Here is a 27,570-nt window from a genome sequence, read left to right as displayed (position 1 = left end):
ATCTTAAATTTTACATTAAGTGAGTAAAATGTGCATGTGACATTATATTAAAATTTTATGGCATGTTCCGAAGCTTAACTATATTTAACCATTTTACCTTCATATAATTCATTTTTATCTCATAAAAATCATAAATCATGCAAAATAAATCAAATTTATATGACATTTTACATACAATAAGTAAAATATGCATGTGAGGTCATATAAATATTTCAAGGTCGGAGACTATGTTTAACTATTTTTAGTATTTTAAATACCATTTTAGCTATTAAAACGTAATAAAATTACTAAAAATCATTAAAATGAGCAATAAAATACCATAAATCATAAAAATAACCTAAATAAATTTAAGGACCAGAATATACAACATGCATTAAGATTTCATGGTTTTAACTAATAAATCACAAATTTTTGGTTTTAATTAAGTTACTAATAACTCGAAAAAACTATAAATCGATTATGCATGCAACATCCTATGCTCTGATACCAATTGTTAGGTTTATATACCTATTATTAGACATCTCTAATGATGAACTAATTAACATATGAATATGTATTCTAAGGATCTAGTGCATGCATAACTAAATAAGAGATAAAATAAGAAAACAATGGTTCTTACATTGTTGTTTTCAGATTTTTGGGCACAAGGAAGATCTCCTACCTTCACTTATTCTTGAGCTTAAATGTCAATGGAAAATCCTCAAACCTTGGTCTCAAATGTAGAAACCCTCCTCAAGAGATGCACCCTAGATTAGCCCTTATCACTACTAAATAATATTTGCTAGATATTTATTTAGTAGTTTCCCTTAAAAATGACTAGTAATACTCATATATTAAATTAATAATATTAGTAGTATTTTTGAACAAATTAGATTAAAACTTCTCAAGTTTTAGAGAAGGAAAAATAAGTATGAGAGAGGGATTTTTGCATGTATATGTTTGAGAAAAAAGTAGAGTAATAATAAGAAGAACAAAATTCTTTTACTCCTTGAATGATCCGTCCAAATGCTCTTTTATAGGGCATTTTTGGTTTTTCTCATTTTGTCTTATGCAATCCACTGTTTGTGTAGGTAGTATGCTAGGAATAAAGCATGTCATAAGATGTTGGAGCATCTTTCCAACAACAAAATGACAAACCAAAAACTCAAGCATGCACACTATTTTGGACGGTGCACTTGAGTATATATGGGTCCATTTTTGTCGTATTATATTTGTCCCACAAATGCTTAATACTCTTATGTTTAATTATCTTACATAATTAAATATTAATTTGATCATACAACAATTATGTGACAAATTAATAAACATATATTCACTCAACTTATTGAGTAATATTTTATCATTATATCAATATATAATGGGTCTCATAGTAGCTAGTTAGTTAAATTTATAACGTTCTGTAAATGTAAATAACTAATTACCTCTACCTCGAAATATTTATAAATCTTCAACAATAATTTAGTAAATTAACATATTAATCCACTAAATCGAATCTTATTTAATCGAATTACAATAAGATACATATTTCCTCTCATAAATATAACTTGTTCTTATTTAAGGAATTAATTAACTTGTATCAATATACAACTAATTAACTTTACTGATTAGGGCATCATCCTATAGGTGTGACCTTAAGGGATCAACTGACCACCACCGTCCTACGACAGTAACGTCAAACTCTAGCAAGCCAATCATTACTGATTAATGTTGATCAGTTGACTATATTAATGAATCATCCCTTACGTATTCTTAATATGAGATTTAAACATGTGATCGCACTATTATTGAGAACACATACTCCAACACATACTACAGTCATCTTATCCTCGTCTCATCCTAAACTTATCCATAACTACAACATCATTTTCCACCACACAAAAGAGAGAAAAGAGAGATTAGAAGAATGGAGAGAGATTTTGTCCCTCCGTCTCAAGATCATGAGGTAAGACCATCTTATGCTAGCTTATATATTAATTAATTTACACCATTGACCCGCCTCGACCTTTACCTACCCTAGACCAGCCATTGACCACCTCATGACCGTTGTTGACCATGTATTTGGGGGTTTGACCGAGAGATTTTAAATGTGTTGTTGTTGTTGTGAACCGGTTTTAGGGTAGGGGTTTTACCATTTTCTTATGACAGACCTCCGGTGGCTCAAGTCGTGGGTTGTTGGTGGTTCTAGTGGTGGTCATGGTGGAGGTCAGAGTTGGCGGTTGAGTGGCATTTAAGGGTGTATAAGACGGGTTAAAGGGGAGGGGTAGGACGATTGTGTGTTGTTGCTATAGGTTGTTGTGTCGGGTTTTGTAAATGGTTGGACTCGGGTTTGGTCGTGGCTAGAGGTGCTGGGCAGGACCACGGTGAACCATGTATAGGCTAGAGGTGGTGGTGGTTTTGGTTGGTTTTAGTGTGTTTGTGTGTGTGTGTGTGTGTGCATGTGTGTGTGTGTGTGTGTGTGTGTGTGTGTGTGTGTGTGTGTGTGTGTGTGTGTGTGTGTGTGTGTGTGTGTGTGTGTGTGTGTGTGTGTGTGTGTGTGTGTGTGTGTGTGTGTGTGTGTGTGTGTGTGTGTGTGTGTGTGTGTGTGTGTGTGTGTGTGTGTGTGTGACGTGTTGTGTTGTTGTTGTGGGGCTGCTGTTGGTGGTTGTTGATGTCGCTATTTAGAGTGTTGGTCGTGTCCCACCACGGTTGTTGGTGGTGGTGGACAAGGTGGCAGCAGGAGGGAGGTGGTTGCCGTGAGTATGGGAATAAGTTTGTCTGTGAGGGAGTATTGGTTGAGCCGTGTTTAGTGAGGAGTGCGAGTCGGATTTTATTTATTGAAAAAGGGGTTACGAGTCGGGATTCGAACCATGTAGTTGGTGTGATATTTATCGTGTTGCTCGTTGTCAAAGCTATCAACCAAAACAATATTTCTAACTCTACAAACTATTCTTTAGTGGAGTGGCAAGTGAAGGTCGGATCCCAAGGGACGGTTATTGATTTAGGATTTCAATTGCAAGTAGTTTATGTCCTAGGGTGTCACAAATTATGGGTAGAGATGAGATTTAATCTAAACTAATCAATTGAATGTAAATTAACGAAAGCAAAGTAAAGCAATTAAAGGGGTTTGTAAACAATTGATTAAAGGCACTAGGGTGTCATGGGTTCATAAGAGAATCATGGAAATAGATCATACAAACATGTTCTCAAATAGATTCAAGCAACTTATTGTTGTGATGGAATCGAGTTAGTGTATATCTTACAATTCCTAGAAATATTTAGGTCCCGGAGCCCAGTCGATCAAGACTTTACAACACCTACAAGTCGACTTAGTCTCTTCCTATTCAACTCTATACATGGTCTAACAAGGCTCGAATTGGTTTATATCTTACAAGCCTCATTAAAAAGATAAGTGATGGGTAAAAAATGCAAGGTTTCATAGTCTAGCATTTCATCAAACATAACATGTGCATAGGTTGAAATCACAACAAACAAGCAAGTGATTATGAAAGCATATTAGATTAAGCATAGATCAATTCCCATGATTATTTCCCCTAACTCCCCATTAACCCTAGCTAAAGGACTACTCACTCATGATCAAGTTTAACATGCTAATAAGGTTGTCAATCATACTAACAAAGCAAAACATGATGAACAAATGATGTGATTAACAATAATTAAGCAAAGGTAAAAGGGATTATACCTACTTAATATGATCCAAATAATAAACAAAGAATAATAGAAGCAAACTTGATGATTGATGGAAGGTTGCCAATCCTCGAATAAACCCTAAATAATCATCTAATTACCCAACTAAAACTAAGAAAAATTGAGAGATTAAGGAAAGATTAAGATGTGATTAATATTGAAATGTGTATTATAACTTTGATTAGAACTAAATTAAGAGATTGATTATGATAAGATGATAATCTAGGTAGTACAATAGGGTATCTATACTAAAATTAAGTACAAGGATTAGGGTTACTAAGAGCTTAAATGACGATTAAGACCCTAAGAGAAGCTTGATGATTTGCAACTATCGAGGGACATGCGCGGATTGAGTAGCAACTCCCCAGGGACACGTGCGGATTGGCCTGAAGCATGCCTGGTCCTGTGAGATGATCCGCTCGGGCTAACTATCGGGATGCTCGGATCCTGGCTCTGGGATGCTCGTCCTGAGCTCAGAACGCTCGGATCCTAGGACAGGGTTTTTCTCTTATTCTTAGCTCCCTAACAATCCGTGGGGACTGTCTTAGGGACGCACTGATCTTCCATCATTTCCCATTTCACTTCATTTATTTACTTAGGCTTCCAGTGTTGGTCTTCTCTTCGATGCTTGGTCATTAGATGTGATCCATATAGCTCCATTTTGCTCCATAAATACAAGGCTAGCAATCCTCTCCTACCAAGGACACAAAACCTCAAAGAATATGCAAAATGGGGAACTAAAGATAAGAAATGACCCTAATGGATGGTAGAAAGCATGGGAACGAGGTTAATTTGGGGACTAAATGTGCTCAAATATAAGTCACATCAAACATTCCCAAACCGAACATTTGCTCGCCCCGAGTAAAGAGGTGACTAAAACTATGACCTTTATTTAAAGGATTATTTCATGGGAATAATCCATCCTATTGGTGCCCTGCAAATAACACCCCATCCTATCAGTAATTCCAATTAAATCCATCCTATCCATTATTCTTCCCATAACAAACTCCCTTAAAATGATGAACGATTACTTTAGGTTAATTATAATTATAATTAACAAAACCCAACCATTTAACTTTCTCTTCTTCCCTGACAATCATTTTCCCTCGTAAAAACAAACGCAACCAGTAACCACCATTCACCAGCCACCTTCAACCCGCCAACACTTCATCAACTCAAATACCGCCACAGCTGCAACCACCATGGCTCGAACTCACCAGCCACACCAGAACCAATACAGTTTATCTTCTTCTCCTTCGCTCGAAACCCAATGACTACATCGCAATTGAGAACCCAGCCTAGTGATTCGACATCACAACTCACAATCAACAACCATTCATTACTCCTTGTATCACCAATATGAATTTGATTTGATTTCGATCAATTGGAATCTGCTCAGACGACCGTGCACCCTCGAACAGCCACCGCATCACCTCCGTCTCTCTCCCCTGCTCCGCGACTAATTGAACGAAACTCGAACTCGACATCGAACTACCCAGAACCGTCACATTCCCCTGCTCCATCTCGACACCGATTCCAATGTTCATCCATCAGTTTGCACCATCAAGCACTTGGTTTCGATACCGAACTCGACTCCGTTGTATTTATCGCACACTTATGGTAGGGTGTTGAGATTTAGCGGCAGAATGGTGGTTGGGTTGGTGGAGGGTGAAGCGTGAAGCGTAGAACAATTATGGAGGAAGGTGGAGTTAATGGAGAATGAGGAATGACGAAGTGCCTTTTGACCTAAAAAAATAACAAGGGTGACCTGTTCTTCAGGTTGCCCCTCTTCTAAGAGTGTTATAGGAAGAATGGTGGATAGGATTGATTTAATTGGAATTACTGATAGGATGGAGTGTTATTTGCAGGGCACCCATAGGATGGATTATTCCCATAAAATAATCCTTATTTAAACTAACCTATTAACATAGCCGATATGAGACAATTAGCAGGTTTCACTCCGCCCCTTCAACTCATATCAAGACACCCATGAGGTAAGATGCCTTCTTACAAGGCAAGGTGGGGCTTGGCAAAATGGCGATACATCCAATCATTAAGCACATAAAAGCAAGTAATGGATGCATCTACAAAAGAATATCCACTTTCCTCATTTAAGTGGCAGAAATTATCTAAGGGGGAAGCAATCTAAGGGTACACACTCCATTGGTTTCTTCAAATTACTAAGCCTAGGAGGATACCAACAAATCACCTCCAAGTTGTGTCAAGCTAGGGTACCTTTGTCCTCAATTGCTAAATGCTTTCGTTAAGAGTAGACTCCCTATGGTGTTAGAAACACTGTAGGATCGCGGAATTCCCCTTCTTGCCTAGACAAGAAGAAGGGCCATCCCCTCTCTACCATGCACAAAAGTGGAATCAATGGGAAAAGGGATCAATATGATTTTGAGTTTCATAGTAGGAGTTTGCTTTTGATTTTGTTATTCCCCCCAAGTTCTTGTGGCATTTGACATTTTTGAGAACAATTTCTTGCCATTTCTTTGATGTTTGGCATTTTGATACTTAGCCATTTTCAATTTTTGAAATTTTTTGAACATTTTTCAAAGTCACCCCAATTTGTAACGAAGGTGCTATTATTGAAGCATAGGAGTTCTTATTTTTGTACTCCTGTTTTCTTTGATGCAATTTGCGCAAACTTCTTGATTTTCATTTTGATGCTTGAACTCAAATTAAGAATTTTTGTGCCCATTCCCTTTTTGTTGACAAAATATGATGATAAAAGTGGAAGATGGTTGCATGGTTTCAAGGGTCACCTTGGAATAAACGGTAGCCAAGGAGTTATCACACCACAAGGTACTCTTGACTAGGCCTTAGTCCATGGGTTAAAGGATACTTGCATGACACATCCTAGGGCGTTTTGGAGGTATTCTAATGAGCAAAGTCTCAAGAAGAAAAAGTATCTACAAGGGCCTTATATACACTTATCAAGCTTCCCAAATAGATGTTTTCACAAAAATTTCCTAAAATGCAACTACATGCCATGTTGCAACTAACATATATACAACCTAATGCAAATGCTTCTATCAACTAGTATGCTATATAAACTAAATGCAACTCCTAACAACACATTGGTTTGTACCGCATCAACCAAAATAAAGCCACATTGTCATTAACATATAAAAGGAGGAAGGAGAAGAAGGAGATTTGGAAAGATCATACCATGCGGTATTCTATTTCCTGCATGCCTCGAATGTGGCGTAGTCGATCTAATGTGATAAGAGTGATAAACAAACACAAATATATACAATATATACAACTCTACACTACAAAGGAATGAACATGTTTTTGGATTTTTGAGAAATTTTTCAATTTTTATGAATTTTTCAATTTTTATCATTTTTGAATGCAAGGTTAACTTAGAATTTCCCATCCCCACAGTAGTATGAGCACTGTCTTCAATGGCCAATACGATAGGAAATTATGCAATGCAATCTATATGAATATGCATGATTTCTAAACTAATATGCAAACTATATGACATATAAAACAAGTGAATGCAATCTAATCTATCCTATATGATGCATGCTTTCGATTGGTCGGAGAGCTAATTTGAATTAACTCGCATCCCTTGTGAATGAACTTCCCCAAACCAAACAAAACACTATTTCTAGTGTAAAAAGAGGGAAAGTTCAGGCACAAGGTAAGAATGCAATGCATGAATTTTAATTGTTATTTTGGATTTTGCAAATGGTAACAAACTATTAATCATCACCTAGATGTTGCTAAGGTGGAAAAATAGTCCTTAATTTTTACAAGGACACCGATAGAATCGAAACAATTAATGATAAACTAATTTAGAAAAGCATGTGAAATTTTTGACATGAAAAAGTGAGAAGAAATTGAAGAGCTTCACCTAAGCCATGGTGGATGCCTCTTGCCCGCTCCACCAAGCCCATGTACATCTTCACTTAGTTGTCATCATGTCCTCCAAGATCGTCATCCTATTGTGTTCTTGATTCATCACTTTCATAAAAATCCATAAATTCATCACCATCACTATTGACCTCCACCGTATCGCCACCACTTGACCCCGCTCCTTCCCCATTTCCATTGCTATGTGCTCCACCATTTGCATATTCCGAATTTCGAAAGAGAATTTCTATTTGAGCCCAAGAGGAGAGCATTCCTTCTTCATTAATGTGCCCTTGATGAGCCATCCGGTGGAATTGAGGATAAAGAGAATAATAGTTGTCCACTCTATCTTCATATTGTTGGTGGGACAAGGCTTGGAGTAGACCCGTTGCAAAATCATCTCGAGGAAGGATGAAGGGGTTAGGATGATTATAAGGTTGATATGGAATGGGGTATGGTTGGATGGTAATCTTTTCCTTTTCATTCACTTGGGACTCACTTGGTTGTTGTTGAGTGGGAGGTGGAGCTTGGTTTGCTTGTCTTGAATTAGTGGGTACAAGGTAGGATGGCACTCGGGAAAGGGGACCCCTTCTAGGTGAAATTCTTGATAGACGTCCCATTGGAAGAGAAAGAGGGGTGCTTCCCTTGGTGAGCCATTTGATTCTTTATTCATAGCCTTCATAAGCAATCCAATGCTGTTGTCGGAAGATTAGAATTTCACTGATTTTGGTAGTGGCTGGGAGAGGTACATATATGTTGTTGTTGTTGTTGAAATTTGGGTTAAAGAACTTGGCAAGTCTAGTTACTAATCCGCCATTGACAATGTGGATCATTCCACTATCATCTCCATTCCGAAATCACGCCCACCTCTCAAGAAGTACCAATGGGGCATTGAAATGATAGCCACTCTTTCCTTGTATCTTCAAGTAGGATTCCGTAAAGATTAGATTAAGTTCATTTACGACAGCGGGATCGCGGCGAGCTATGAGAGTGCTTGTTATGAACCGATAGGTAAGGGATGATGGGATTTTGAATAAAAGAGGCCGAACAATCTTTGATTTTGGACAAATCACGACCCGTCAATGCTCGCCAAAGCGGTGCTACACTATAGTTCCGGGGTTTTGAGGTATGAGTAGGTGATACATCAAGTCCCAATACATCCGCAAATTCTACAAGGGCCATCATTCTTGTTGTGTTCTCAAGTCGGAATTCAACATAAATCGTCTTGTTTAAGGTGGAGATTTTTAGAAAACCTAGGAATTCAAGAACTAATGGTCGATATGTAAGCTCATGCATGTGGAATAATGTAGAAAGACCAAAAAGTTCAAAGAGTGCCTCGGTTTGGTGGTATATCCCTAATTTCCTTAATGTCTCATGGCAAACAAACTTTGTTTGGAGAATATTCTTACCTAGGAGACGGTGAAAGACGATTTGTTGTGCATCATTGAAAAATTCGATGTTTGATAACTCATTTAACCTTGAAAGATCGATGATTTCTTCATTTTCCCTTCTCAATGTGTTGAGATGAGAGGTTGAAAAGCTTCCTATGACCCTTGTTCTTCTCTTTTCTCTTGGTAAGGATCCCCTTGCTCTCATCTTGAAAGTAAATTAAGAGTTTTGCTTGTCTAAGATGGATGATTAATCTTTATATTGTAGATCCTTTTGAAACCTTAGGTTTTGGGTATTTTTATTTGAAGATGCAATTGGGTGTTTTGAGTGTTTGGGAGAGGACTTTGTTTTATTGAGGAGGAAGGGGTGGTGTGTCTTAATGTGTGTGGTGAAAAGAAGGGTTGTATTTTTATAAAAGAAGAGTGGCAAGGGAGGGAGACGCGCGGATCGCTGTCGGCTCAAGCGTCTTCTTTTCTTTAGAGAAATTATAGGAGCAGATAGGGACGCGCGGATCATGGTCGGGATGCGCGGATTTCTTTACAAGACATTCTAAGAGAGCAAAGCAGGTCTGGGACGCGCGGATCAGGCTCGGCTCGAGCGGATTTTTGTTGAGACGCTCGGATTATGTTTGGGATGTGCATATTTTCTTACAGGATTTCTTCCCACAATTTAAAGCCGACCAGCTCTCACGTCCCGACAGTAGGATGCGCAGATCGTCTCTGGAGACGCTTGGATTGCTCTCAGCTCCCACGAGCTCAGGTCTGCTCGTGGGGATCCTCCTTTTTACTCTTCTTTTCCCTTTCTTTTATGTATTAACAAGGGTGCATCCCCACACTAGAATCGTCATATCCTTCATTCATCAAACAATATTAGTAACACTCCCTCACTAACTCTCATGCCAAAATCATGCTAAAGGGAAATTAAATGCAAATGCAATAAAATTTAAAAATACAAGTAAGAAGGGTTAGTATATTTACAAGTGGTGGTTTAGAGAGGATTTCACCAAACTCTCTTTCATTTGACGGCTTTCTCATATTGGGAGAGGCTCGAGGCGGATGACCTCAACTTCTCCTATAAATGCTCCTTCATAGTAAGGTTTCAATCTTTGACCGTTGACCTTGAATTTGTTTCCATCCTTCGATTTTATCTCAAATTCTCCATAATTTCCTACCTCGGTGATCACAAAGGGGCCCATCCATCTTGAATTTAACTTCCCGGGAAAAAGTCGATACCGGGAGTTGATAGAACGACTTTGTCTCCTTTGTGCAAGGCCTTTTGCTTAATCCTCTTGTCATGAAGCAATTTGGTTCTTTCCTTGTAAATCTTTGCATTCTCGTAAGAGTGTAGTCGGAATTCCTCCAACTCTTGAATTTGCAAGATCCTCTTCTCTCCACTTAGCTTAAGATCAAGGTTGAGGGCTTTGATTGCCCAAAAAGCTTTGTACTCCAACTCAATTGGCAAATGACATGCCTTTCCATAGACTAGCTTATAAGGAGAGGATCTTATGGGAGTCTTATAGGCCGTCCTATAGGCCCAAAGAGTATCATCAAGCTTCATGCTCCAATCCTTACGAGTTTTGTTAACAACCTTCTCAAGAATTTGCTTGATCTCTCTATTAGAAACTTCAAGTTGACCACTTGTTTGAGGATGGTACCCCAAGCCGGTTCTATGTTGGACACCATACTTTGTCAAAAGGGATGCGAGCTTCTTTTCATGGAAGTGTGTCCCTCCGTCACTAATAATTGCTCTAGGGACTCCGAATCTTAGAAAGATCACTTTCTTGAGAAGTTTAGTAACCGTTTTTGCGTCATCGGTTGGGGTAGCAATCGCTTCTACCCACTTTGATACATAATCAACGGCTACTAGAATGTACTCTTTCCCTTGAGATGATACGAATGGTCATTGGTAGTCAATTCCCAAAACATCAAAAATTTCTACCTTCAATATTCCTCATTGTGGCATCTCATTTCTCCAAGAAATGTTTCCGGTTCTTTGGCAAGGATCACAATGGAGAATAAATTATCTAGCATCTTCAAACATGGTAGGCCAAAAGAAGCCCGATTGTAGGACTTTAGCAATTGTTCTTCGTGCTCCATGATGTCCTCCATATGGTGATGAATGGCACCCTTGTAAAACACGTTGAATTTTGCATTGGGGAACACATTTTTGGTAAAGTCCATCGCTACCTTCCTTGTATAGGTTGGGATCATCCCAAAAGTATCTTTTCACTTCAAACAAGAATATCTTTCTTTGATTGTAGTTCAGGTTTGGGGGAAGAACTCATCCAACAATGTAATTGGCATAATCGGTGAACCATGGTGTTGTGTGTTTCTCAAGTTGTGAATGGATGGCCATTAAGATATCATCGGGAAAAGAGTCATTGATGGGTGTTTCTCCCTCATCAGTATGGAATCGAATTCTTGACAAGTGATCCGCTACCACATTCTCGGCTCCCTTCTTATCCCTTATCTCCAAATCAAATTCTTGGAGTAGCAAAATCCACCTCAACAATCTTGGTATTGCTTCTTTCTTTACCAAGAGATGTCTAAGAGCACGGTGGTCCGAGAAGACAATTACTTTTGATCCAAGCAAATAGGAACGGAATTTGTCTAATGCATAGATAATGGCGAGAAGTTCATTCTCCGTGGTGTCATAGTTCACTTGGGCGGCATCAAGAGTCTTACTAATGTAATACATAGCATGCAAAGACTTTCCCACCCTTTGGCCAAGAACCGCTCCAACGGCGTAGTTACTTGCATCGCACATGATCTCAAATGGTAGTTCCCAATTTGGTGGTTGGATGATTGGTGCCGAGATTAAGGCTTCCTTGATTCTATCAAAAGCTTCAACACACTCATTAGTGAATTGAAATTGGGCATCCTTAAGCAAAATTTGAGTGAGGGGTTTCATGATTTTGGAAAATTCTTTTATAAAACGGCGATAGAACCCCGCATGACCGAGAAAGCTCCACACTCCTCTAACATTTACTGGAGGTGGAAGTTTCTCTGTCACTTCAACTTTGGCTTTGTCAACTTCGATACCCTTTTCCGAGATTAAATGACCCAAGACAATACCTTCATTGACCATGAAATGACAATTTTCCCAATTCAAGACAAGGCTAACATCTTCACACTTTTGCAATACAAGAGAAAGGTTATGCAAGCAAGAATCAAAGTCTTTTCCATAAACACTAAAATCATCCATAAAAACCTCCATTATGGTTTCTAAATAGTCGGAAAAGACGCTCATCATACATCTTTGGAAGGTAGAGGGGGAATTACATAGCCCGAATGGCATTCTCCTATAAGCAAAAGTACCGTAGGGACATGTGAAAGTAGTCTTGTGTTGGTCATCCGGGTGTATCAGGATTTGAAAGAATCCCGAGTACCCATCAAGGTAGCAAAAGAATTTGTTATAGGCAAACCTCTCAAGCATTTGGTCAATGAATGGTAGGGGGAAATGATCCTTTCTTGTTGCGGAATTCAATTTACGATAATCGATACACATACGCCAACCGGTGATCTTCCTTGTGGGTATTAGCTCGTTCTTATCATTGGATACCACCGTGGTACCTTATTTCTTAGGTACCACTTAAACGGGGCTAACCCACAAAGAATCCAATATAGGATAAATGATTCCCGCATCAAGTAATTTCATAACCTCCACTTTCACCATTTCTTGCATGTGGGGGTTTAGTCTTCTTTGTCCTTGGATGGTAGGTCTATGGTCGTCCTCTAGATGAATCCTATGCATGCAAAAGTCGGGGCTTATTCCCTTTAGGTCATCTAGACTATAACCTATAGCCTTTTTATGTTCTTTTAACACATCAAGCAAACTTTCCAATTGATTCTCATCAAGTTTTTCATTAACAATCACGGGTTTGGTTTTAGACTCATCAAGGTAAGCATACTTCAAATTTGGGGGAATGGGCTTTAGAGTTGGAGTTTGTACCTCACTTTCTACCTATGAAGGTTCATTAGGGACATCTACCATCTCCACTACACATTCCACCCTCGTGGCATATTCGACTTTGGTTGCTTGTTCTTTTATAGTGGATTATGATGCTTCATTGAGAATATCATTTATCAATATGGATTGCTCATAGGTGAGCTCTTTGCTGGCTAGAGCGGCTTCAAGGAGATATACCTCCAATGTCTAATGCTTGTCTTTGGCTTCACTTGCTTCTAAGGCTTCCAATGCTTGCAAAGGGTCTTTGATGAGAGTAGTACTCACATGGTCCTCTACACAACAATCTATAATATCCATCTTGCAAAGTACACTAGGAGAAAAAGGTGAGAAGTACCTTAAGGAAGTGCCCTCCCTAAACGTAAAGAAAGACACAACTAAAAACAATTAACGAAAATGAAATCAATTGAACACCGTCCCTGGCAACGGCGCCATTTTTGGTGTGATATTTATCGTGTTGCTCGTCGTCAAAGCTATCAACCAAAACAATATTTCTAACTCTACAAACTACTCTTTAGTGGAGGGGCAAGTAGTTTATGTCTTAGGGTGTCACAAATTATAGGTAGAGATGAGATATAATCTAAACTAATCAATTGAATGTAAATTAATGAAAGCAAAGTAAAGCAATTAAAGGGGTTTGTCAACAATTGATTAAAGGCACTAGTGTGTCATTGGTTCATAAGGGAATCATGGAAATAGATCATACAAACATGTTCTCCAATAGATGCAAGCAACTTATTGTTGTGATGGAATCGAGTTAGTGTATATCTTACAATTCCTAGGAAGATTTAGGTCCCGGAGCCAAGTCGATCAAGACTTTACAACACCTACAAGTCGACTTAGTCTCTTCCTATTCAACTCTATTCATGGTCTAACAAGGCTCGAGTTGGTTTATATCTTACAAGCCTCGTTGAAAAGATAAGAAATTGGTAAAAAATACAAGGTTTCATAGTCTAGCATTTCATTAAACATAACATGTGCATAGGTTGAAATCACAACAAGTAAGCAAGTGATTATGAAAGCATATTAGATTAAGCATCGATCAATTCCCATGATTATTTCCCCTAATTTCCCATTAACCCTAGCTAAAGGACTACTCACTCATGATCAACTTTAACATGCTAATAAGGTTTTCAATCATACTAATAAAGCAAAATATGATGAACAAATGATGTGATTAACAATAATTAAGCAAAGGTAAAAGGGATTATACCTACTTGAGATGATCTAAATAATAAAGCAAAGAATAATAGAAGTAAACCTTGATTATTGATGAAAGTTTGTCAATCCTCCAATAAACCCCAAATAATCTTCTAATTACCCAACTAAAACTAAGAAAAATTGAGAGATTAAGGAAAGATTAAGATGTGATTAATATTAAAATGTGTATTACAACTTTGATTATGACTAAATTAAGAGATTGATTATGATAAGATGATAGTCTAGGTAGTACAATAAGGTATTTATACTGAAATTAAGTACAATATTAGGGTTACTAAGGGCTTAAATGACGATTAAGACCCTAAGAGAAGCTTGATAATTTGCAACTCCCGAGGGATATGCGCGGATTGAGTAGCAACTCCTCAGGGACACGCGCGGATTGGCCTGAAGCATGCTGGTCCTGTGAGATGATCCGCTCGGGCTGACTATCGGGACGCTCGGATCCTGGCTCTGGGACACTTGTCCTGAGCTCAGGACGCTCGGATCCTGGGACAGGGTTCTTCTCTTGTTCTCGGCTCCCTAATAATCCGTAGGGACTGTCTTAGGGACGCACGGATCTTCCATCATTGCCCATTTCACTTCATTTATTTGCTTAGGGTTCTAGTGTTGGTCTCCTCTTCGATGCTTGGTCATTAGATGCGATCCATTTAGCCCCATTTTGCTCTATAAATGCAAGGCTAGCAATCCTCTCCTACGAAGGACACAAAACCTCAAAGAATATGCAAAATGGGGAACTAAAGATAGGAAATGACCCCAATGGATTCTAGAAAGCATGGGAACAAGGTTAATTCGGGGACTAAATATGCTCAAATATGAGTCACATCAGTAGTTAGCGGGTTATGATCGGGATTTGAATTTAGTTATATTAAATTATATTATAATTTAATTAGATTAGTTAGAAATTAAACGTATTTAATTATTTTTTTTTAGGTGACGGTTTTGTGGAAGATTATTATTATTCGGATTATTTACGTAGTATGCTAAAAGGTAGGTTTATCCTACTCAGTTTCAACAATGTGTATTATGTTTGCTAGTGGGTCATTTGTCATTACTTACATTATATGAGACGTATTGCATATCATATTTGGGAGTGTGTATCATAATGAATCGGTAATTGCATATTATGTGGTATCTTAATTTGTGGTGTTTGGCATGTATATTGAAGGACATTACGGTTTGTGTTGATTACTTGTTGTTGAGGAGACGTGAGGCGGTTAGGAGACCGTCCCATGCTCGGGTCGCTTCATGGAGCTTCCCACTCCAAGAGGTATGTGCACATTAAGGACTTGAGTACGGAGGGACTCGTGTGGTTGGGACACGACGTCTGGCAGGAGACCCGGTTGGCGCCCGAGCCCGGTACGTCTGGGCGTGTCCCGGTAACTGTTTGTGTGGTGTGGTATCGTGGGCGTCTCCTTAGCACCAGTGGTTGTGGGTACGTCTCGGCGTGTCTCGGTACCGGCGTGGTGGTTGTTGGATAGCGTCTCATGCATATCATAGTGATGTTGCATACTCACACACTTTGTGTCGTGTCTCACTTCATTTATTGAAATTAACAAGTTGTGTGTCTGTGTAATTGTCACCTATTTTCGGGGTGGCCTGTGTCGTCCATATGATATTTCTAATCATATGGGGAGCAGGTTAAGTATAGGTTATATTTGATTGCACGTGGGAGACGGACGAGCCTTGATAACATCCGAGTCGGTTATAGTTGGCTGGAAGAGTATAGTTGTTAAGAGTTGTAGTTTCCTTCGTTTATTAGTTTATGGTTTGTAATCACTAAACTTGTTATTTACATAAATAGTTTCTTAATTTTAATCTGATTTCACTGCCTCGGGGAACCGAGACGGTAACATCTCCCAACTACCTTAGCTGGGTAAGAAGGAGGTGTTACAAACTAGTATCAGAGCGACAATTTTGGAATCTAAACAATGAACTAAAATAGGAGATCGGTTTTGGATGAGTAGGATCCCTCATCTCAAAACTAGATCCTATTGTCTCGGTTGGCCACTAGGTGGGTAATTATGAGGATGGGGGAACCCTATGTGATATGTTGTGTGATTTCATGTATGTAATGTTAAGTTGGCAAGTACTCGCATGACGTGGTTTTGTATGTGTTGATATGAGTTGATAGAATTCTTGCTTGACATAACAATTCATGTGGTGTATGATAATATATGATAGTTGAAAGGATAAAATGGAAATGTTTACATGAGTGAGGTATATGTAATATGAGTGGACGATTGTTTCATGTGAAATGCATTTATTTGATGGGCATTGCGTATTTTAATGTGACGAGTTTTAAGCCATAATTTGCATGTGTGTTGTAGCCAGTTGATAGGTTTCTTGCATGATATAATTGTTCATATGGTATGTGATAACATGTAGAAGTTGGAAGAAAGTAATGATACGTATGACATGTTTTGGAGAATGATTGTTACGTGTTGGTGTGTGAGGGCCCTTAGCCTCGTTCATTGGCATTTTATTACCGCATATAAGTTTGGCTTTCACTAGTTCTATAGCTAGAGCGTGATCGGTGATAATTGTTAGTAGAATAGTCGCTAGTATAAGAATAGTAAATTTTAGTTGGAAATTGCAAACCATAGAGAGGCACCCAATCGAGTGCGAGCTAGTACTCGGCCGAGTACCAGTCACTCGGCCAAGTGAACTCTAACACTCGACCGAGTGAACCATTTTCCAGAAACTTGAACATTTCTGGAAGTGGGTCACTCGACCGAGCAGAGAAGGCACTCGACCGAGTTGACGGGCACTCGACCCAGTGTACTTAGCACTCGACCGAGTGCCATTTTCTGGGTTGTGAATGTCGCGAGATTTGCATTATTACCTTATTTCTTGCATTTCTTCATCATTTATCATGACAAAAATACCAAAATCTCTTGAATTGTTTTTCTAAAAATCCATTGTTGATGTTTGTTGTTTGGACTTAAGCTTTCTACTCCATTTTATCCTCTTGATTCTTGCTAATTAAACAGTGTGAGTGGTTTTCCCCTTGCTCTCATTTTTCCCAATTTTGGTTTTGTTTGAATCCACGCTAATTCTTCAAAAATTTTGTCGAATTTTATTTTTTTTTGGTGAAATGTGAGAATTATATAAATCAAAATAGATAATTACAAATGACTATATATGGCAATCAAACAAATAACAAAATATCTCTCTCATCAATTGTCATTGTTGCTCTATCCCGACCTCGAACTCGTGATCTCATCTCCTCCATGATTAGCCTTGCCATACACTCTGGACGTATCAACATATTCTCATTCCTGCTTTTGCTTCTTTGATGCCATACGTGATACATTGCACCCAACATCATAGCAGTTTGTACTCCCCTTTGCAATACTGTTCCCGTCCTTTGCACACACCAAGTCAGCACGTCCCTCAAAGGATAATCCCACCTAGTCTGCCTATTCAATTCCCTGAGGACCCCTCTACTGTATAGACAATGATAGAACAAATGCTCAATAGTTTCAGCAGCTAAACCACACAGATAGCATTTACCCTCAATGGTCAACCCAAACCTGGCTAATCTAGCAGCTATGTTCAGAGCTTCATGAGCAATAAGTCACCCCAGAAATTGGTGCTTTGGTACAGCCCACCCACTCCAGATTGCTTTAAATGAGTGAACTCGGGGCCTAGTTCCTTTGAACCATTCATAACAACCAGCTGGTGTAAAGCCGTCTGGTTGAACATCCCATTGCCCATTGATGTAACCAGCACTCATTTCCTCCTTGACCTTACAGATTCTCCTCCAGACCCAGCTTGAATTAGTACTCGGTTTATAATCCATCCACTCCTGACCCTTGAGATAATTACTTTGTACCCAATGCACCCAAATTGAGTCCCTTCTTGTAGCTACCTAGTCAACTAGCCTACCAACCATCGCCTTGTTCCATGCTTCCTGATCTTTGAGCCCTATTCCTTCCTTCATCTTTAGGTCTACAGATAGTATCTCAACCCACTAGTGGTGTTCTTCTATAGTCTGCACTGTTATCCCAAATGAAATTCCTACACACTGCCTCAATTCTCTTGATAATTCCCTTGGGAATGATGAACATTGAAGCCCAGTATGAGTGTAAAGAATTGAGCACGCTCCTCACTATAACCAGCCTTCCTGCATAAGAAAACTTCCTTGCTCCATAGCCATGTATACGAGAACAGATTTTATCGCATTCACAATCTTGTTTTTAAGTCTCGTGGTCTGTATAGGCATACCAAGGTATTTGAAAGGGATGCTCCCTTCAATAAATCCTGAGACCTGTAGTATTTCAATCTTAACCTGCTCAGGGACATTTCTGAAGTACGCATTAGACTTTGATGGACTTACTTTCAGCCCAGTAGCTTTAGAGAAGGTGGCAAAAGACTGTAACAAGAGCATCATTGAGGTAGCATCCCCTTTACTAAACAGGAGGACATCATCAGCAAACATTAAACTTGTTAACCTCTGTTTCTTGCATAGGGGATGGTACTTGAAGTCATACTTGGAAGTAGCATATTGCAGGGTATGAGTCAGATATTCCATATATAAGGTAAAGATCAGAGGGGATAAAGGGTCCCCCTGCCTTAAGCCCCTCTTGCCCTGAAAATACCCAAACATCTCACCATTAACTGATAGGGAAAAAGTGGTAGTGGTAATGCATTACATCAGCATAGTCTTGAATTCAGGTGGAAAATTGAGCTCCTCCAATAGATGCCGTACAAATGACCACTCCACTGTATCATAGGCCTTCTGCAAATCAATCTTAAACATACACCTTGGGGAAACATGAGGTCTTTCATAAAGTCTAATCAAGTCCTGGCAAATGAGGATGTTTTCCTGAATGCTTCTTTGTTGTATGAAAGCTCCTTTATTCTGTCCTGCTATACGTGGCAACACTTCAGCAAGCCTAGCACATAAGAGCTTTGATATGACCTTATACACTACATTACAACAAGCAATAGGTCGAAATTGGAGCACACTCTTTGGCCTGTCCCACTTAGGAATGAGAGTAAGATTAGTAAAATTGATTTGTTTGAGGAGTTACCTGTGTTGGAAAAAATCCTGAACTGCCCTTACAACATCCCCTCCTATCTCTCCCCAAGCATCTTTAAAAAAACTTACTAGTGTAGCCATCTGGTCCAGGAGACTTAATATCAGGAATGCTAAACAATGCCTCCTTTATTTTCTCTCCTGTTACTGGTTTCATCAGGCTAGTCCAGTGTTCAGCATTGCAGGTGGGACCTTGATCAATAATTCTCCTATGAATCTTCTTTGTATCCTGACTTGAATCTAGCAAAAATTGATAGTACTTAATAAAAGGTTCCTGGACTTGCTCTTGGGTATCACACAACTTGTCATTCATGTCCTCTACCATAACAACCTTGTTCATATTCCTCCTCCTCTTCAGCATGCCATGAAAATATGAACTGTTAGCATCCCCGTCCTTAATCCACTGGTGTTTAGCTTTCTGAGAGAGGAAGCTTTCCTTAGCTTTGGTTAACTCATGTAGCTTCATACTCATCAGTAATGACCTGCAGATTAGTAAGGTCTTTGTTAATTACTTCTTGCATTCCCTCCACCTGTTTCTGCAATATATTTGCTGCATTCTCAATGTCACTATAACCCTCCTTGTTCAAGCTCTTTAGCATAGGTTTCAGATTCTTCCGGTTTTTAACCAGACTGAACAAGGGGGTACCAGTTAAACCAATATCCCAATGCTCTCTCACAAGGGGTATAAACTTCTTTGACCCACCCCACATATTGTAGTACTTAAAACATTTCTTGCCTTGACCTTGATTTGTGCTCTTTAGTATATAGGGTGTATGATAAAAAAGTCCCTCCGGCATGAAGTGTGCATATAGATCAATAAAGCTGTCACACCATTTTTTATTAACTAAAAATCTATCAATCATGCTGTATATTCTTTTCTCAGGTTTATACTTATTATTCCAAGTATACAAACCCCCCACTGCAGCAATATCCACCACTCCATAGTCTACTACACACCTTCTAAAAGGTTCCATCTCACCAGAGGGAGTATTCCCACCCACTCTCTCTGAAGCTGACAGAACACAATTGAAACCTCTTGCAATTGCCCATGGTCCAGATACAAGACTATCAAGCCTTCGCAAATTATCCCACAGAGGATCTCTATCATGAATACCATTGAAGGCATAAACCATAGTTAACCAACAATTCCTCCTATCCACCAGAGATTCAACTTCCATGTGAACATACTGAGCATTGTACTCCAACACATGTACTCTAAAAAGATTGGGCTTCCAAAGCACCCAAATGTGTCCACCAGAATGATAACCATTATTTGTTATGATGCACCAATTAGAGAAACTATTAGCAGCCTTGTTAAAAGCCTTATTCTTTATTTTTGTTTCAAGTAACCCAAATAAGCCTATACTATTATTCTGCAAAAAATAATTTATTTCTCTTTGCTTTCCTACTCTATTCATCCCTCTAATGTTCCAAAATCCTATCCTATCCATTAGATAAAATAGGGTTTGCTGCATTACCAATTTCACTATTACTCTTTTTAGGTAGAGAAGCAGCTACCTCCTTGTAAGAGTATGCTCCAAATGCTTCATTGCTGTAGCCATCCTTTACCACCTCATGACTATTCATCTTAACCAGCCTCTTTATTGGTGTGTGGAATCCTACAGAAGATCTCCCATCCACCTGTGTAGGTTTAGTTTGGTTCTAACATACTGGTCTCACTGGAACAGTTACAGTTACAGTCACAACTTTCTGAACTGGTCTCCAGACCTTCTTTACAGCTTGCTGGCTAGTCTTCTTATGTTCCCGCTTCCTGCAATGCTCCATTTCATGGACCATACCTTGACATAACTTGAATTTTACAGGCCTCCATTCATATTCAATGTCCACCTGAACCACTCCTCCATTTTCATCCTTCAAAAAATTATTAGATGGCAACTGCTGATCCACCAACAACTCCACCATTACCCGAGCATACCCTAGTCTAGTTCGTTCCCCGTTGCCACATCACATTTGACAAATTTGCCAACTAAACTTGTGATCTTAGGCAAACCCTTGCCCCAGAACTTGAGTGGAAGCTTATGAATTTTAATCCATGTTGGTACTGATTTTACATCATCCTTTTTCATTTCCAAGTCTTTCTCCCATGCTTTAACTATCATAGGTTTGTTATCAAATAAGTAATGACCTGAATTTAGCACCTTTTCTTTCATCTCCATGGTTTTAAACCTATCCAAAAAAATCCCATTTGGCATAAATGATATCTTATCAATGTTAAATTTTGTCCAGATCCTCCTTATAAAACCCTCGACAATCTCCCATGGTGGATTGGCTCCTAAAATAAAACATATCACAGCCTGCTTCCAGTAGTCAATTTCTTCTTCAACATCTTCAAGTTGAATCTGCAACATTTCATCCGACTCTGTTTTCTTGTCATGTTCAAGGTTTTCAATCCCCTGTTCCACGCTGTCACAAACAAATTCTTCCTCCTCCTCGCTTGCCTCTATTTCCTCTTCTGTTTCATCCTCCTCATCAGTCTCCACAACCAATTCTGGGATGCCCACAATGTCATGTATCTTTTTGGTTTTCCCTTCCTCATCAACATCTGGTCCTGTGCATACTTCATTAGGGTTACTATTTTCCATACTTTCTTCTTCGTCTAGCATGGTATCATCGTTTTTAGACTTAGCAGGGATGCTCTGTCCTCTCAAGTTCATCTTTCGCTGTCGTTGCTGACTAGTGTTCCTAGCCATAAGTTTGAAAATCAATGGCGGCACGGAAATTTTTAGTCGTTCATTCCCTCTCTCTCTCTCTCTTTAGGTTTTTTGTTCTTTCAAGTCATGTTCCTACAAGTCGACTTAGTCTCCCCCTATTCAACTCTATGCCAATTTTTTGTCGATTAATTACATGTTTTGTTTGATTCATGATATTAATCATCTTTTTATAATATTTATGATATGAAGTATACAATTTTATATTGAATTTTGCCTAAAACTTTTGTGAACCCGAAAATATGTATTCTCGAGTCAATAATTTGATTTGATGTTAATTGTTATACATTTGAATTTTTTCTTGAAAATTTTATCCCAAAAGTTTTGAAGCCTTGATGTTCATGTTTGAGTTTCAATTTATTTTTCGTGTTTAAAAACTTAGTTTAATTGACAAACGATGCCACTGTCCTTGTTAGTGACGACATGTATGATCTTGAATATAAATTTCATCTTAAAACGCTGGCCAAAATCTTTTAGATTTTCATCTTAAAATGAATGATTTTGGTTCTTGCACTCAAAACATGACCTTATTGTTTCTTGGTACTTAGTGCTCATGGATGTTGCATTGTGTTGTATTAAGTTAGCGGTTTTGCCTTACAAAATGTCTCAAATTTTGGCATGTATGTTAGTTATGCCGACAAATCTGATTTTTATACTTCGTTTTTGTCTAATTATGTCATAAAGATTCAAATGTTGTTTAATGATGTCAGGCATGATCTCAAAATTTGAAAATCTTATCTTAAAAACTTTCTTGATTTAATTAAGTAGTAAGACTTCAATTTTGTTAATAATGCTATGTATTATATTAAGTCGAAAATCTTACCTTAAAATTTTGCCCAATTTTTTTTTTTTGTTTTTATATATCATAGTGTATATGATTAAATTTTTAATTTTGTATTGAAAGCATGGTTTCCTTGTCTCATAGTGTTGTTTGTTTAATAATGCATTGTTTTGCTTAGATTTGGGTCTCAATGCCTTGTTTACATTGTGGATTGTATGGTTTTGATGAGCAAAGATGTGTAGACGAGTGTGGTTATGATTGAGAGGATGTGAAACGAGAGTGAATCGACGAACTTATGAGGGTAAAGGGGCAAGTGCTAATAATGTGTGATGAGTGGTGTTGTACTTGAGAGTTATGAATGTGAAACATGTGTTTTAATGGGATTGATGTAAGTTTTCCGTTTGATGGGGATTTGAACCGTGTAAGTAGGAAGGTGTAACACCCTCATTTATCCAGGAGCCTTTAGCAAGACATTCCCAAATAAACAGAATTGTTATCATCTCGGTTGCCCGAGGTAGCGAATAACAAAGTAAAAGTACTTTATATAAAATTTAGCGATTAAAGGTTTATTACAATTTAATCAACACTAAATAAACTTAAAACAAAAGTAATTACAACTCGCAGCGGAATTAAATAAACTGAATAATAAAACAAAATTAAAACCGCAACCACCCCACACCACTAGTGGCCACCACCGTGGTCTCCACTGACCCATGGTGGTCCCATAAGTAGCGTCGCCTCCCTCGGTCATGGTCTAGCCAGGTCACAAGGGTGCTAATACCCGGTTTAAGACAGACGTCACAAACAACCACCAATTCAAAAAATCGGCAACCACCGCACGGAACCCCAGCAACAACTACCCATGACCACCCATGGTGGTCGACTCACCGCCCCGAGTCACCCTGACCCAGGTTTGGGGTCCTAATCAAACACGACATGGGTCAAAACCCGTGTTTAACGCACTCAACAACTACCCAAAAACCCGCCTAACACTCCCTTTACCCATGGTCCCTAGTGGTCAACGGTGGTCAGCAAAGTCTCACGATGGTCCATGGCAAGGGTCACGATAATAGCAAGTCGTATGGTGGTTTAATTTACGGGTTTAATGAAATAACAAAGCATGAGTTATATTATGAGACGGTTTCTTACCTTGAGGCGATAATTAAAATGAATCCTTTTTCCTTCCCTTTAGATCTCCCTGTCTCACCAATTATTTATGATGTTGTAAAAGCAAAAGTGAATTGTGAATAGGGCAACTATTATATTTAAACTAGTAGAAAGTTGGTATTAGGAAAGTACTAGGCAATTTCTTAATATCATGTATTATTATTATCAATATTCTATTTGCTATTATTATTATTATTATTATTATTATTTTGCAAGAAAGTATAATCCTTTTATTCATCCACTAGGGGAACAAAAGGATAGTTTCACTACAAAAGAATAACCACTAACGCCTACCAAGTAGGCTAATGAAAATTAAGGGCATCAATGACACAGCAATTTGTTCCTAAAGAGGATCGAGACAGTAAAGCAATAGTGGAGAGTCGTTTGATGATGGAAACGAGTTGATCAATAGAGCAGACATAGCCAGAGAATATCCGCCTATTACGTTCCTTCCAAAGACTGTACACTGTAGTGGTGAGGCAACTTAGGAACCAAGAGTTCTTCCAATGTCGTCTGCTACTTCAATGAATGAACCAATTGAGCTCAGTCTTAAATTCATAAACTCACCCAGGCACATTCATCCAGCATAAGATCCTAGTCCAAAGCTCAACAGAGAAAGAGCAGTGCAAGAACAGATGGTCATGGCTTTCAGCAGCATGCCTACATAGTACACACCTGTTAGGGATCATCATACCCTTATGAATGAGTTTATCAGTAGTATCTAACCTCTCTTGACAGGCCAGAGAAACAATCAAACAATGTCTAGGAACTACAACATGGTGGGTTAGAGCTCTAATCCAGGGTAGCACATGATATTTAGGTCGAAACCAGTCATAAGCATGCTGCACCCTAAACTGTCCACCAATGTACCAGCTGTGCAAGAGATCTAGAGCAGCTGCAGGAGATCCAGTCTTACTTAGAAGATCATTCTTGAAAGAGATAATACTTCGAAACCTCTCACTATATCTGCCCTTGCAATCTAACTCCCAAATAGAGCAATTAGAAAGATTATAAGCTCTATTCCAAGAGCACCATAGGCTTGAATGAGAGTTTGTAAGCATCCATAACCATTTACTAATCAGTGCTTTATTCCATGATAACTGTTCCATAACATCAAACCCCCCATCAGCTTTGGGGGAGCAAATACTGGACCAACTCTTCCTGACCATATTCCTCTGAACATTATCCTTAGTCCAGAAAAAATTCTTACAAATATTGTTAATCAGCTTGAGAACACTCTGGGGTAATAACGCATTAGCACACCAGAAATTCTCTAGCCCAAAAATGATAGAGTTTAGAGCTGAATTTTCCCAGCATAAGAGAGGAATGCAAAGGACCAATGCTGAACAGAAGCTTGAATTTTACTAAACAGAACACCATACATATCCACAGTATTCCTGGCAGTATTCAGAGGCAAGCCAAGATACCTGAAAGGGAAAGAGCCTTCTGAGAAAATTATTATTATTATTATTATTATTATTATTATTATTATTATTATTATTATTATTATTATTATTATTATTATTATTATTATTATTATTATTATTATTATTATTATTATTATTATTATTATTATTATTATTATTATTATTATTATTATTATTATTATTATTATTATTATTATTATTATTATTATTGTGGTTGTTGTTGTTGTTGTTGTTGTTGTTGTTGTTGTTGTTGTTGTTGTTGTTGTTATTATTATTATTATTGTTGTTGTTGTTGTTGTTGTTGTTGTTGTTGTTGTTGTTGTTGTTGTTGTTGTTGTTGTTGTTGTTGTTGTTGTTGTTGTTGTTATTGTTATTATTGTTATTATTAGTAGTATTTTTTTTTGTAAGAAGATATACCTCATTTTATTAGAAGAGGATGAAAACTTACAAAGCTATCCACTAGAAGATTGAACAAGCAATCAAAGCAACATAAGCATCAGACAACTAGAACTAGAAGCATGAGTTGTTAGTCTATGTCTAATAGCTAACTTGATGTTACTAATGATATGAGCCACAGTGCTGTCTCTCCCCATGAAGATCCTTTGGTTGCGTTCTTGCCAAATGAAGTAAACTGCAGCAGCAACACAACTCTGTCTACAAGCATGCTTCCAATGTCTCAAACCTTTGGTCTGTGCCATCCAACGAATCTCAGACCAGAGATTTATGGTTCTGTTACCAATATTCATCCACTGCAAAAGAGCTTTCCAGATTTGCTGCGAGAAGGCACAATTAAAAAAGAGATGTCCATGAGTTTCAGCTTTGCATTTGCATAGCACACATCTGTTTACCATAAGCATCCCCCTTGTGACTAAAAATCAATAGTAGGCAGCTTGTGCATAATAGCAAGTGAGACAGTGAATTTATGGCTGGGTATGATTGAACCTCCATGGAGTGTCGTAAACCAGTAGACTCTATCCCCTTTAGATCTGAACCAGTTATAAGCCTTGGCAACCTGAAAATGGCCTTTATGAACCCAACTGTTAATAATGTGCAGAAGCTGCATCAGTAGAGCCCGTCCTGGAGAGAATTTCATCTTTAACTTTTAGAATACTACACAAGCTTTTAGAAAATCTATCCTTGGTACTGGTTTGCCAAATAGAATTAGACTGAACGACATAAGCTATATTCCATTGTGCCCAGCATCCAGGAGAATCACTGATCAAGAGCCAAACCTACTTGGCTAAGAGAGCTTTATTCCAAGATAAAAGTTCTTTTACATTGAAGCCCCCTTCCTGAGATGGTCTGCAAACAGATTTCCAAGAAAGGAAGACCTGTTTCCTATCACCATCAGCAATACCCTAGAAATAATCTTTGCAAATTTTTGTAATTCTTTTCAAAATGTTCTTAGGTAATAAAGCTGCAGAGCACCAGAAATTAGCAATACCAAAAATTACAGAATTGAGGATTTGGATCCTCCCAGCATATGAAAGGAGATTATTAGCCCAGTGAAGCAAAGCATTCTGAATTTTGGTAATCAGAGTCCCATAAACTTCAGCAGAATTTTTTGATGAGTTTAAGGGGATGCCCAGATACCTAAAAGGAAAGCTACCTTCAGAGAATCCAGTATGTTGTAAAATAAGGGCTTTGACAGCAGTGGATACTCCCCCAAAATAAATCTCAGTCTTGGAAATATTATGTTTCAGTCCAGATCATTTGGCAAACCTGTCCATAATGTGCACTGCTCCTTTGACAGAAGGGAGTCCCCCCTCACAAAAAGCATAAGGTCATCATCAAAAACCACATGGGTGAGCTGAAGTTTGGCACATTTAGGATGTAAAGAAACCTGAGGAGTGGAACCAAGTTTTCTGAGATACCTAGAGAGAATCTCCATACTCAAGACAAAAATATAGGGGGAGAGAGGATCTCCTTGCCTAAGTCCAATCTTTCCATGGAAAAAACCATGAATAGCCCCATTTATCTTGATTGAGAACAAAGAACTAGAGAGGCACCCCATGATCCAGATGACAAAAATGGGGGGAAATTTAAGAGCATGGAGCATGTTTCTGTTAAAATTCCACTGAAGAGAATTAAAAGCTTTGTGAATGTCAATCTTAATGAGACTCCTGGGGGTAAGATATTTTCTATTATAGTTTCTGACAAGAGATTGGGAGAGCATTATATTCTCAAAAATGCTCCTCCCCTGCACAAAGGCAGCCTGCTCATGACCCACTAAAGAAGGCAAAATAGGCTTGATTCTATTAGCTAGGATCTTGCTCACAGTTTTATAAATGGTAGTGC

At 38.4% G+C, this 27,570-nt stretch overlaps 1 protein-coding gene across 1 annotated transcript; it reads right to left on the bottom strand.

Moving 5' to 3' along the window:
- Positions 1 to 18,778: 18,778 nt before the first annotated feature.
- LOC141657021 (uncharacterized) lies at positions 18,779 to 19,508 on the bottom strand. The gene is made up of 2 exons (XM_074464133.1): positions 19,241 to 19,508; positions 18,779 to 19,059 (listed from the first exon to the last, which is right to left on the bottom strand). Exons 1-2 carry the CDS (start codon positions 19,506 to 19,508, stop codon positions 18,779 to 18,781), a joined length of 549 nt encoding a protein of 182 aa, XP_074320234.1.
- Between the last annotated feature and the right edge of the window lie 8,062 nt (positions 19,509 to 27,570).

Source organism: Silene latifolia, chromosome 1 (genome assembly GCF_048544455.1).
Source record: "Silene latifolia isolate original U9 population chromosome 1, ASM4854445v1, whole genome shotgun sequence".
In the NCBI taxonomy this organism is placed as follows: domain Eukaryota; kingdom Viridiplantae; phylum Streptophyta; class Magnoliopsida; order Caryophyllales; family Caryophyllaceae; genus Silene; species Silene latifolia.
The sequence above is the reverse complement of the archived record's forward strand: the minus strand, read 5'-3'. Positions and strand labels throughout refer to the sequence as shown.

Bases quoted from the DNA above. Each gene is read 5' to 3' on its own strand.
- LOC141657021 (XM_074464133.1), bottom strand. From the start codon at position 19,508: ATGAACAAGGTTGTTATGGTAGAGGACATGAATGACAAGTTGTGTGAT. The intron at 19,060-19,240 runs GTAAGTTTTTTT...GTTGTAATGTAG, and splicing joins TGGACCAGATGGCTACACTA to TGTATAAGGTCATATCAAAG.